At 40.4% G+C, this 12,138-nt stretch overlaps 1 protein-coding gene across 2 annotated transcripts; it reads left to right on the top strand.

Moving 5' to 3' along the window:
• The first annotated feature begins 1,262 nt into the window (after window positions 1-1,262).
• On the top strand, window positions 1,263-11,684 carry LOC139342513 (14-3-3 protein zeta-like). 2 transcript variants are annotated; one of them, XM_070979646.1, is made up of 6 exons: window positions 1,263-1,460; window positions 2,048-2,459; window positions 7,607-7,730; window positions 9,398-9,561; window positions 9,650-9,745; window positions 10,567-11,684. In XM_070979646.1, exons 2-6 carry the CDS (start codon window positions 2,163-2,165, stop codon window positions 10,639-10,641), a joined length of 756 nt encoding a protein of 251 aa, XP_070835747.1. In that variant the 5' UTR covers window positions 1,263-1,460; window positions 2,048-2,162; the 3' UTR covers window positions 10,642-11,684. The 2 variants fall into 2 exon arrangements, with proteins under 2 accessions (XP_070835747.1, XP_070835748.1); XM_070979647.1 differs by having other exon boundaries at window positions 1,435-1,818.
• The last annotated feature ends 454 nt before the right edge of the window (window positions 11,685-12,138 follow it).

Genomic DNA, 12,138 nt, shown 5'->3' on the forward strand with positions numbered 1-12,138 from the left:
CAAGGAAACAGCAGTTGACTTTAAAATCATGAGGTCCATTGCACACTATCCTACGTGAATTTTGCCCTGAAAATAAATAAAATACACAGTAATGCCAGCCTCATCTGTAAAAGGCAAAAACATTGGCATACCAGCATGCATGAGTCAATCCTTATCTGCTAACCTATTGCCAAACGTTTTCAGGTATAATTTCAGGTGTCCAGGGGGACATTCCAGAGTGGAAACTGATCCGTCCCAGGATGTAGGCCATTTTCATAACCTACACACAGCAGGGAGGCACAGCCCATCACTGAAATACCTGCTCAGCAGAGTGTTTCATCTATCCTTTTTTGTGCCTGTAAGACATGCAACAGATGGAGGTTTGAGTCGAACCACACATGACAGTGTTACTAATAACACTGTGAGACAATCCCAGACCTTTGTCATACTGGGCCTTTTTCCTCAAGTTGTTAATATTGCTTGGGTTTAGACACCACAACTACTTGGTTAGATTTAAGCAACAAAAGTTGTAGTAGTTGCATGATGTGACTTAAAATGGGTCAATGTTGACCAATTAGCAGATTTTAGTACCAATTCAGAGCTCTTGATAAACAAGGTTGAACTATCAGCTCTGCAAAGCAGGTAAAGATTTGCTTTATTACCTGATTTTAAGGCTCTGTAAATACGGCCAAGCTGATAATTACAAATGGATTCCTGAATTCAAAATAGCCTGAAATTAGCATTTTTCTTCTGCCCTCATTATGCATGTACATCCACATGTACATGTAGTGAGATAAATGCACTTCCAATGAAGATTGAAGACAGGTCTTGGCCTTTGTAGTTCTTTACAGGAATTAATTATGAAACTATGAGAACAGTATTGGTTGAAATAAATTAGTTAGTGCACTAATGAGAAAAGTGGACTCACATAATGTAACTAGACTAGCTAGACTTGGGTCCCTCAGTCTGTGCCCAGGAGGCCTGTGTGGTAGTACATCCATATATAACATATTGTCCATTTACATGGGATTCTTTAACGATGAGAAAAAAAATTAAATGTCACCCAATAATCCTTGTGTAAAAAGACGGATCCATCTGAAGTGCCTAAGTGCCACACCCGCCTACAGTGCCCACGGCGTGTGAAAGCAGGGAGTGATTGGATGAGTATCGCCATGGCAATGCGATGACGTCTTCATCCCTTGCTCTAATTGGAGGAAACCCCGTGGCCCCAACCGCTGCAGCGTTCCGGTCTGTCAAACTACCCCCGAAGGCCCACCTCTTTCCCACAGCGCTAAACAACGACTGGTTTACACCGCTTAATCTTCCTGTCGATCAATTGAGATTACGGTTTATGATTGGAGAGTTGATATACAAACGAACCTCCCAATTTCAGCAGTTTAGTTGTAGTCTCCCTGCTACTGCTGTTCTTTAGATTTCGGACCAACCCCTCAAATCGGATCAATTTGTGGAGCGAATTTGAGGTAGAGTAGATCAGAGACAATTATTAAATCTTTTATTTCTTTTCTTTAAACATAAGATCACTGTTTAATCGCTATACTGACAAACCGCGGTTCGTTTTCTATTGCATTTAGCTTTTTGTATCAGTAACGGTAATGAGACATTTTTTATTTAAAGGAGTGGCCATTGTAGCTTACCAGCTAGCTTTTGCTAACTTGCTTGCTGGCTGCTCTAGACAGCTTTGTGGCGGGTCGCCGTGCGAAACGGGCTCACCATCAGATGTCCGCTTCCGATGTTTGTAGTCAACATCAGTTTAGAAACCGTTTGTAAAGAGAAAGTTTTTTTTCCCACACTGCGAGTTATCTTGGTGAAAGCGAGCTGGTAATTTGTAATTACTAAATGTGTCTGAAAACTGGTTTTCTTCCGTTTAAGAGATTTTACTGACTGCTGTTACCTACCTAACGGTTGATATTACCACTTTTCAGCTCATACCAGCCGGATGCATGCTATTTCATGTTATGTTAATGATCGGCGGGGCTATTTTGCCTCCCAGTTGCATAAAGTGTTATCGACAGCTACTAATTTTTTTTTTTTAACTATTTTTTCGCAGCTTCTGACGATACTGTGGGGAATACCTTGCTTCGTCCATTCTTAAACTTAGCAGTCCTTGACTGTCACCTATTCCCGGATTTCTGATTTCTCAGTCCCCCCCAAAAATATAAACTATGTCTAAAGAGATTCTTGTCCAGAAGGCCAAGCTGGCGGAGCAGGCTGAACGCTACGACGACATGGCAAGCAACATGAAGGAGGTTACAGAGCTGGGAGGGGAGCTGTCAAACGAGGAGAGGAACCTGCTGTCCGTTGCCTTCAAAAACGTCGTTGGGGCGAAACGGTCCGCATGGAGGGTGATAGCCGGTATCGCACAGAAGTGCGATTCGGAGACTGAGGCTAAGCAGCAAATGGCCGATGAATACAGGAAGAAGGTAGAGAGAGAGCTGAAAGATATCTGCGACGTTGTTTTGGTAATGTCTCCAATTTTCTTCTCCGATTTTTAAATCTTTAGCCTGAATCATTGTTACCTCCATGTCAGATCACCTTCCTGAAAAAAACACACTCGAAGCATAACGATATTGTTTCACTGAAACATTATAATTTAACCATGTTCAGCTGATGATGTCTATGGTTTCATTAATACTCCCCCACTCTCTTGAGACCAGTAGTGAACGGTTGAAGTATGTGTAGCCTAAGGTTAGCTATTTTGAGTTACACTTAAACACTGGTGGAAGAAACTATATTTACTCATCTTATTTGTTAACATGTCTGCATTGAGTCCTTCACTGTCTTCATGACAGATCTGTACAAATTTAATGTGAGATGTCATTGTTGAGCGCAATAATGTGTGTCAAATAGCATCTGCCCTGATTCATGTGAGCTGCTCTGTTGCAAAATTATGGCCTTTAAAGCCAGAGAGGACAAGGAAGTATTATGTATTCCTCCCACTGTTCCTGCCTTTTGGGAATCTGGATTTAGAACAATAGGCTTGAAACCTTTGAGGGTATGAACTGACAAAAGGTCATCGTGACTACACCAGCAAGGTGTGTCCAAATGGTTGGAGAGAGAACTCTGGTAATACTCAGTGAATGCTCTGTATTCTTTAAAGCTGTGCTATATTCTGTATCCATGCCATCCCATGTGGCAGATATAAGCCTAATGCTGTTAGCCAAGTGCAAGAATTTGCATTTGTAAAAGACTCATACCCTCCATAAATCCCAGTTTGCACAGATCACTTCCACCTCTTGTTTAATCTAATGCAACAGTACAGATTGATGCTTTACATTATTTCTAGTCTGCCATGACAATGGATTAGAGGAGAGCTGGGTGGAAGCTTGGCTGTAAGATTGAGATAATTTCTGTGAGCTGCCTTTAAAGTCTTAAAAAAATGCACAGCAAAGCTGCAGGGGCCATTAATTTTCAACCAGCTTTCCATGTGTGTTCCTGAGAATATGCACTCGCACATCTGTGACTCAGTTTTCAGCATTTCTGTTCCTGATTGTTGACTGAGGGTTTGTCAGCAGAGGAGGGTGTGTCAGTCCTCATGCCATAACTTGTCTGCAGAAACCTGACGGGTTACTTATGCACACACAAAGGCAGAAGTGCATAGGCTGCGGTAGACAAGTAAGCGTCATCTGCCCACCCTGTCTTGATATCCTGCACAGCAGACTGAAACCAGACAGACATGCATCTCTGCTAAATGCAGGTCTCAGATGGGAGGCAGCAGATGTTTGGGGGTATTTGGGATCCAGTTCCTGTACAACAGTGGTTCTCAACCTTTTTTGGATAAATGACCCTCTACTCAATGCCCACACCTCTTGCCGCCCCCCATCAATGAGAAAGCAATTGGAACCCCTGTATATTGATATTTATGATTGAAATTGTGCATTTTACCAGCCTGTTTGAGATGTAGGACTACCCACTGCATTCATAGCCAGTGTCACGGCAATGTGGCAGCTCTAACCTGTTAACACAGGACTGAAATAAAAAGCAACACGGTTCTGCCACGCACACGCCCTGCAGACGCGTCCGGCATGTTCCAGGCCTACTCTTGCTGTAAATTTGTAAAAATTACATGATATTGTGAGACAAGGCATGGAAGACTATTAAAATACTGTGGTGGTGAATGACTGTTACTGTTATAGTAACGCCCCCCATTTTCAGCAAAACAAACTCAGCTATTTTACTCCTAGCACCCCCCAATGTTCTTTGAACGCCCACTGGGGGGCAGTCCCGCCCCCGTTGAGAAACCCTAACCCTAACCCACTGGGTGTAAATGTAGGGCTTTAGACCAGACGAGATGTAAACTCATATTTTGGCAAAATTTGCTGTTTAGAGTCACTTATTTTCTACTTTCATTCTAGATTACATGCTTCACGGTCTGTTTCTGAACATCCCCAGCATCAGTTTAAACTAGCCATATCGTAATACTGTCGCTTTCTCTTAGTAGCCTAGATTACATTACAACTAGATTACATTTCTGAAATATGCTCAGTGCAGTCAGTGATGTGTGGGTGAGACCCTCATGTATTTTGATGCTTTAAACGTAATCTCTCTGATGGTTTGGAAAAGACTCTTACTAGTTGTGTTTGATGTGGTCATGGCACATAGTAGAGTCCTGAATCCTCTATAAACTTAGACTTAGCGGAAATACTGCAATAGTATAGGTAATGGTAAATGTTAGAATGTAATGTTTTGTTGTGGCTCTATATGCAGAGCTTTCCACAATGGAAATAAACAAGGTTATTTTAAGGGGGCATGTTTTTAATCCCATGTCTTATCCAGCCTCAGCATTGGTTTAAAATTAAACAACTTATAAAATAAGCTTGTGCAAAAATAACTCGAAAATAACAAAATATACAAATAATTTCATGTGACTCAAATCATGTGAATCTACCGAATAACATCAACATCTAATCATCTTCACTATTGTCCGAGTTCATGCCCAGCTCAATAACTGCCCTGCTGAACTGCTGTATTGTGCTTGCAGCACCTCTGCCTCAACCTGTACCGTTTTTACTTTGACAGCATTGCCTCTTTAGTCTGTTGGTAGTGCATCTTCAAGTGTTTTCCGAAGTAGCCTGTCTAATGAAAATATCCTGTCCGTGCAATCAGTGCAGTTCTTCGTGTGTTTTGTCGTCAATTATTTTGCTAATATTTGTCAAATGCTGATGATGATTTTGCCAGCTCCACTCCACCCAGCAGGACACAGCCTGTGTGGCACACATGCTCACACAGAGCATATGGGGGCAGGACTGATAAAGGCAGATGGCACATTTCTCTGTTATCTTGCTCGCATTTTGTTGAGGCGGAAGCTAATGGTCGTAAAATGTACACACCTGCTGAATTTCAACTTGTGAATCAAAACTATTTTGTTAGAATCAAAAAATGAATATAATAAAGTAGCTGGCTGGAATAGCTGTTCGGCCTGCAGTTTATGGAAGCTTCTGTATATTGTATTTAGCCTGCTAATACAATATGTGGGAAAATTATTTCTAAGTTACACAAATCTTTAAATTGTCTCTTCAGAGTAGGCCAGATCGATGCATTAAAATTGACTAAATTTTCTTCTGGGGGATACCCCCACGCCCCTCTAATAGTACTTTAGTTCTCTCTATCCATGCAGCTAACTCACCTTTTATCTCATCATCATGCCTGACTATCACAGTTAAAAAAACAAACAAAGAAATCCACCTCACAGCTGATTGTAGTGTTGCTAATTAAATTGATAATGAGGGATTAATCCATGCTCGGAAAACTAATCAGTTTCTGATGTGGAAAGGCACTCACACACATGCCCAGCCAGTCTTTAATCCAGCAACACTGTTTGTACTTTCTTGTGAGCACTGATGACTGAAATCAGAGCTTTGTGTGAAAGCACTAAGAGTGAAGCTACTCTTCTTGTCTATTGTGTAGAGCATGCAGTGAAAAAAGAATAGCTAGCACTTGAGACATGCACATGTTCTGCCTGAGCCAATCTTTGTCAGTAAATGACTGGGGAGTAGCTGCTGGGGTGGGTTTGCCTTACACAATGGTAAGTTTCTTTTACCCAGGGAAAGTGAAAGGGAATGCTTTATTTTTCCTTTTCATTCCTTTTTTTCCTTCTTTTTTTTTTTGATGAAACTTATTTTAGTTCAAGGCATGGAGGATATGTATTCTAAACACCATACAGCCTCTCAGTCAGAACACCTAAATTGGAATTTAGGTGTTGGCAAGCATATTCATTCTGAGTGAATGGTTGATCTGCTCTAAATTGGTTAATATGAGCTTAAAACACAGTTTCACTGACACAGATTAGCCCTGGTTATCGCCCTGTGTTCATCATCCCAAGATGGATACCTTAGGCTTCAGTGTAGGCTTCAGACTTGTTTTATAGTCTGTATTATTTCACCAGTCTTACTACTTTAGTAATAATTTAGCTGTTTTAAGCAACTAATTGTAGTTGCAGTGCAGTTTGCATATTTAGTGGTAAAGCACAGATTCAATTTTGTTAGCAATTTAATCTTCAAATTGTAATTTCATTCCACTGCTCTGCTGTATATTTTGTAATTAAGTGAAAATTGAGGGTGATTTTACTGAAAAGAAGCCGGCAGTTGCAGTAAACTCATCACTGAACATCTGAGCTCAAAATTTCCCCTCGCTGTTTTCTTCAATCTTATTTCTGTACTGTGGCCTAGATAGAGGAAGATCCTGAACTTGCCAGCCAATGTGCAGGCACACAGACACATGCTGCATGGGCTTTATTTTAAAGCTCTGCTGTTTAAGTTAATAATAGGGAGTATGATGCAACACAGACAGCTATTGTGTCATAACCCTAGACTTTGTGAACGAAACAACTCATTACTGATCACGTTTCAGTAGGGAATAAAGATTGATGCCAAATCTGTTAAAATCAGCAATAAGACCTCAAATTTTGCTATACAGTGGTGACAGGAGGAGAGTGCTTGGTGAAAGAGTGTGGAATCTGGGACAGACGGCAGCTGGGGACACACTAGAGGCCTGGCCTGGTTGTAGATTATTTTGGAGCGACTTTAGCTGAAACTGACACAGAGCAAAATGTTTCTTCTAAATGGCACCGGGTGAGCACATGCACTTGACTTCAGATGGAGCAGAAGTGTTCGTATTAATCATTGAGTTGAGCAGCTGTGAAATGCAAGGGGAGTTGGTGCTATCTGGTGGATGGAGGCCACACTTGGGATGTGTGAGCTCCACCTATATTTAGTGTTGTACGGTGCAGTGTGGATGTAAGGGCCGTGTGGCTGCAGGTTACTCCTCCGACCAATCAAGACGATGCAGTCTGACCAATCAGCCGTTTGAAGACTGAGATCAGCTGATGAAATGAGTCAGGTCTGGTGTGCTGCTGCTTGGTTGGAAAGAAAACCTTCAGCCGCTCGGCCCTTTGTGGAATGAGTTTGACACATGTGCCTTAATTTGTGCCCAATTCCACAGTGAGTGTTTTGTAAGTACAGCGTGATTGCTGTTTCAGTGAATGATCATGTGAAATAGTCCTTCAGATTTGGCTCTTCATCTGTCTGTGTGCATGTGGATTGGTTGTTGTGATGAGTCTTCTTGTTCATTGTTTACTTGCTAATTGATCTTCCGTTTTCTCTCTTCACAGTCACTGCTGGAAGACCATTTAATTAAAGAAGCCACTTCTTCCGAGAGCAAAGTCTTCTATCTAAAGATGAAGGGGGACTACTATAGATACCTCGCTGAGGTTGCCACTGAATCTGAAAAAGATGGTGAGTTTACAGTTATACTACATTTCAATTTCCAGTTCAAGTGCTGACATTGGTGAAAAGGTAATTGAGAAACGCAAAATAACTTGCAAATACTGCCGACTGGGCAAATCAGAGCTAGATTACAGTCACAGCTCATGTTATTAGCAGCGAGTGGGAAATGAAAAGTTTTGTCCTACAGACGTGGCCTCTTTTCCAGTCATACACTGGACTCAATATAGCTGAGGTTTTGAAATCTGCTGTTTTGGAGTGGGACCTCAACTTGAAGAATAACTGTTATCATTATAGTATTGCTGTCATTACAGACAATGCAGGAAATGTGGATGTAGCGGTGAGAGAGGCTGCACTGTCCAAACACATAGTTTTACACACACTTTATATCTCTCTTCACAAGAGGGTTTGAATATAGGCTAAACCATCTTTATATGAATAAAAAATGCTGTATGCGCTATTAATAAAGAGCATTTTTTTCAAATAAGTTTTCTTTGCAATAGATATGGCATCAAGGCCTTAATATCGAGGTATGTACGGTTGGTATGCACCGTGAGTTTTTGAAATTGTTAGATCCCTAGTAAAAGGTAAACTGTCCCCACCCCCTGTCTAATCAGGGCGTCTTCACACTGCAAATAGGGATGTGTCAGATTTTGTCTTAGAGCCAAGAGCTGTAAATTATGTCAAATAGGGTAATGTGTCACAGTCATTTGACCACAGGGCCCCCTCTCATTGGAGGGTAACACAGGAGTGGGTGGCAGCTAATAAAGAGGGCCTCCCGCTTTCCCACAGGAAAAATGTATAGTGACAGAGTTTCTTCCCCTCGCTGTTCTCTTGTTAGCATTGTATGTTCCAGATGGAACCACATAAATGAAAGGACCTGGCTCATTTAATACTGATGAATTCAATATAAAACATTAATGCTGTATTCCATATTCTTCTTATTGTCAAGAAGCTTTTGAAAAGACAAAACCTCACAATGCCTTAGTCCTTCCTTCAGTACTTTCTGATGTTCTCACCTCGTCTGTCTCTCAGCCCCAAGCCTGTTGGTTCCTACCAAAGATGTACTTGGAAAAAAACAAAGAAAAAAAGTACAAATTTTCATTTTCAGAAAAAAGTTGTCATTTCCTGAAAGAGCCCTGGGCACTCTACTTTATAGCAGAAGTTACTGAAACAGGAGTAAGTAGTGAATTTATGGGGGATTATTTTCGTCCTCAAAGTAATCTACAGTGCCCATGTTCATGGTAATGAATGACTATGTCACCCAATGCAGCTGTGTGGCTCACTGATGAGCCAGCTACTGATTAGCTTATCTGAGACTAAGACTGGAAACTGCTACCCTGCCTCTAGCAAAATCCATCTACCAGCACCTCTAAAGTTTACTAATTAGCATGTTATATCTCACTGTTTAATCTGTACAAAAAAAGGAAATGTAAAAAATATTTACTCACAGTTGTGTACCAGACAGTCTCTTTGCCAGGAGCAGTTCCTGCTGGTTGCTTTGCAAATGCTGTAACAACTGTAGGTTATAGTCTGGCACATAACTGCAGGTAGAGCCACAGATTTGTTGTTTCACGCTTTGGTTTTTGTACAGTTGAACTATTGCATTAATGTTTGTCAAGGAGTCAGAATCTTTTATTGACATTATATTCTCTTGTGATTCCTTCCTTTGTCTCCAGAGGCCGTTTTACGATCAAAGGAAGCATACAGGGCTGCATCTGATATCAGCATTAAGGATATGGCCTCCACACATCCCATCCGCTTGGGCTTGGCACTTAACTTCTCCGTCTTTTTCTATGAAATCATGAACTCCCCAGAACAAGCCTGCGAACTGGCTAAAAAGGTCTGCAGACTATCTTACAAAATCTGTCACTTTCCTGCGGCCTCAGTTGTGCCGTTGCACATGTTAACCTGTTCCTTCTTGCTTTCAGGCATTCGATGATGCTATTGCAGAGCTGGACCAGCTAAATGAGGAGTCCTACAAAGACAGCACTCTCATCATGCAGCTCCTCAGAGACAACCTGACAGTGAGTGTTCTGCTCTCACACAGCAAAAAATGATCCTTGTTGTGTAGCAGTTGTGTTACGCTTGCCTCGATGTCTGTCTTATGGTCTTGATATGCTTCATATGCATTCATTTGTTGAAGGGTGAGATGTGATTAACCATACAAATAGGTGTAATGGCACACACAGTGTCTCCTCAAAGGCATTCATTAGGGTTCATACAGTAAAACTCCAGAAGGTTTTGGAAGACATTTTGCTCATGCCTGCAGGGCACAAAGAATGTACTGATGATGGTGAACTCATTATTAGCTGTATTGTTGTAGTGGTGCAAGCATAGACCTGTTCATTGAGGAGATGGCTGCTGCTGTGTGCAAACACACTGACTGAAAGTCAGTAAAAGATGTAATTGAATTATTACTCAGTCCTACTTAAACAATTTCCCCTCGGGGATAAATAAAGTAATTCTGATTCTGATACTGTATACAAATATACTTACTTATTATCGTGGTTAATTTTGACAGCCAACATTGTACAAACTGATGCTGGCTCAAGTGCCTTCTTACCAGCAGTTTTTTTTTTTTTTTTTTTTTTAAGTATATGGAATTGCCTTGTTATTCATTCACTGTCCAGGGACTGAAATCGTTGTTGGCAGGATTTATTTAAAAAGAGAGGTTGAGTATTTGCAGCACTTCAAATTTCTACATTGTGTTCTGTTTAAAGCACCTTGAACTCTGCAAGGTAAAAAAGGAGAAACTATGATGTTCAAAATTCAGAAAGGGTAAAGGGGTGTGGATGTTTCACTGTATTCCTCTGTATTTTAAACAAATACCCATTTCTCTCCTCAGTTATGGACATCCGACACCGCTGCTGAGGAGGCCGATGGTGGAGACGGAGGAGAGGGAGGCGAGAATGAGAATTAAAAAAACACAAGCCCTCAAATGTTGGGGTCATCTCCAAAAACAACAAAAGGAAAAAAAAAAAAAAAAAAAACTTTTTACACATCTTTCATTCCTTATTGCTCCACTCAAACATTCTACCAATTAAACCCATTGCTGAAAAGAGTTGCGTAAGGACAAAAAGAAAAAATAATTTCCAAAAAAAAAAAAAAAAAGCTTTTCCCAATGCAGATTTGGACAGCAACTGGTGAAAAGAAACCCTCCATTCCTTTGATTTGTGTTTATCCTGGCCTTCCCATTTGTGCAGTTTCAGCTGTAGAAAAGTGATTGATAGCTTGACATGGTATCAGACTTCTAGCTCAGTTTAGAGGCAGAAAAACTCCCATTGTTGAACAACTGGAAGCCTAAAATCCCATCAGTTGAGAATGTTTTGATTTTTTTTTTCCAATAAGAAATGTTAGACATACAAAAAAATATCGCCCAATTTTTTTTAACTTTTTTTTTTTTTTTTTTTTTTTAATGTCTGTCTCTACACAGTTACGTGGTACGGTTACAGCAGCTGAAGCCCAACTTCAAACAGATTTAATTTTCATACTGCAGGGAAAGCTAGTGCACTTTACATGCTGGCAACAAATACTGTAATACAGCCAAGTAGTGCCAATTGGTTTAATCCTCACTTTCTGCCCTGGTTGTAACGCCACTCTTTCACTGAAGCATGCCTGTTTGGGAAGGGGTTGGGTGGTGGGGCTTGTCTGACCAAATGCAGGGACCTTTTTAATGGGAAGTAGACAATTCTGTCATGCATGTCTCTTGAGATATTACACTGGAAATGGGAACAAATGCTGTAACACACACAAGTCCAAGTGTCAAGTTTAGTCATTTTCAATGCAGGTTTGTACACATCCTATAAAAGGATGATTTGTTAGTCTGTCCAGTGATTGTCATTAGAGATTTGAACCACTATTGTTTTGCTATTCATTCAATTGTAGTCCCCAAAAGCCTTGTGGAACTGTTTGAATCCCTATGTATCAGCTATGTTAACATGAATAAAACATTTTATAAACCAAGTTCAGTTTTGTGTGTTTTATTGCTTACTTGGATGTTTGTAAATTCTCTGCATCTATTCTTGCAAAATGCTTTGACAACCTTAGAAATGAGATTTGATTTCTTTTTGAATTAAACTTTGAGTTAAAATTTTAGGATTTTTCTGTCATATTTCCATGAGAAAAATGTAACAGTTACTTCTCACTGATTTGAACTGGAATTCCAAGTTAGCAATGGAGAGCAGTTATTCCCAAAATGTGATATGTTGATGGCATCATTATCTTTGTGCTATAGCTGAATACACAATAATTATACATCAGTGTTAGAAGGAAAATACATTTACTTTAAGAGTTTAAAGCAAAACACGAGTTTTTAAAATACAATGTATAATATACGATTAAACTCCCTGCAGTGGCCATTTCTGCACACTACTTAGACTTGAAAGGCCACTGATGCATCATAGAAAAGAAATGTATG

Source organism: Chaetodon trifascialis, chromosome 14 (assembly GCF_039877785.1).
Source record: "Chaetodon trifascialis isolate fChaTrf1 chromosome 14, fChaTrf1.hap1, whole genome shotgun sequence".
NCBI classification, from domain to species: Eukaryota; Metazoa; Chordata; class Actinopteri; order Chaetodontiformes; family Chaetodontidae; genus Chaetodon; species Chaetodon trifascialis.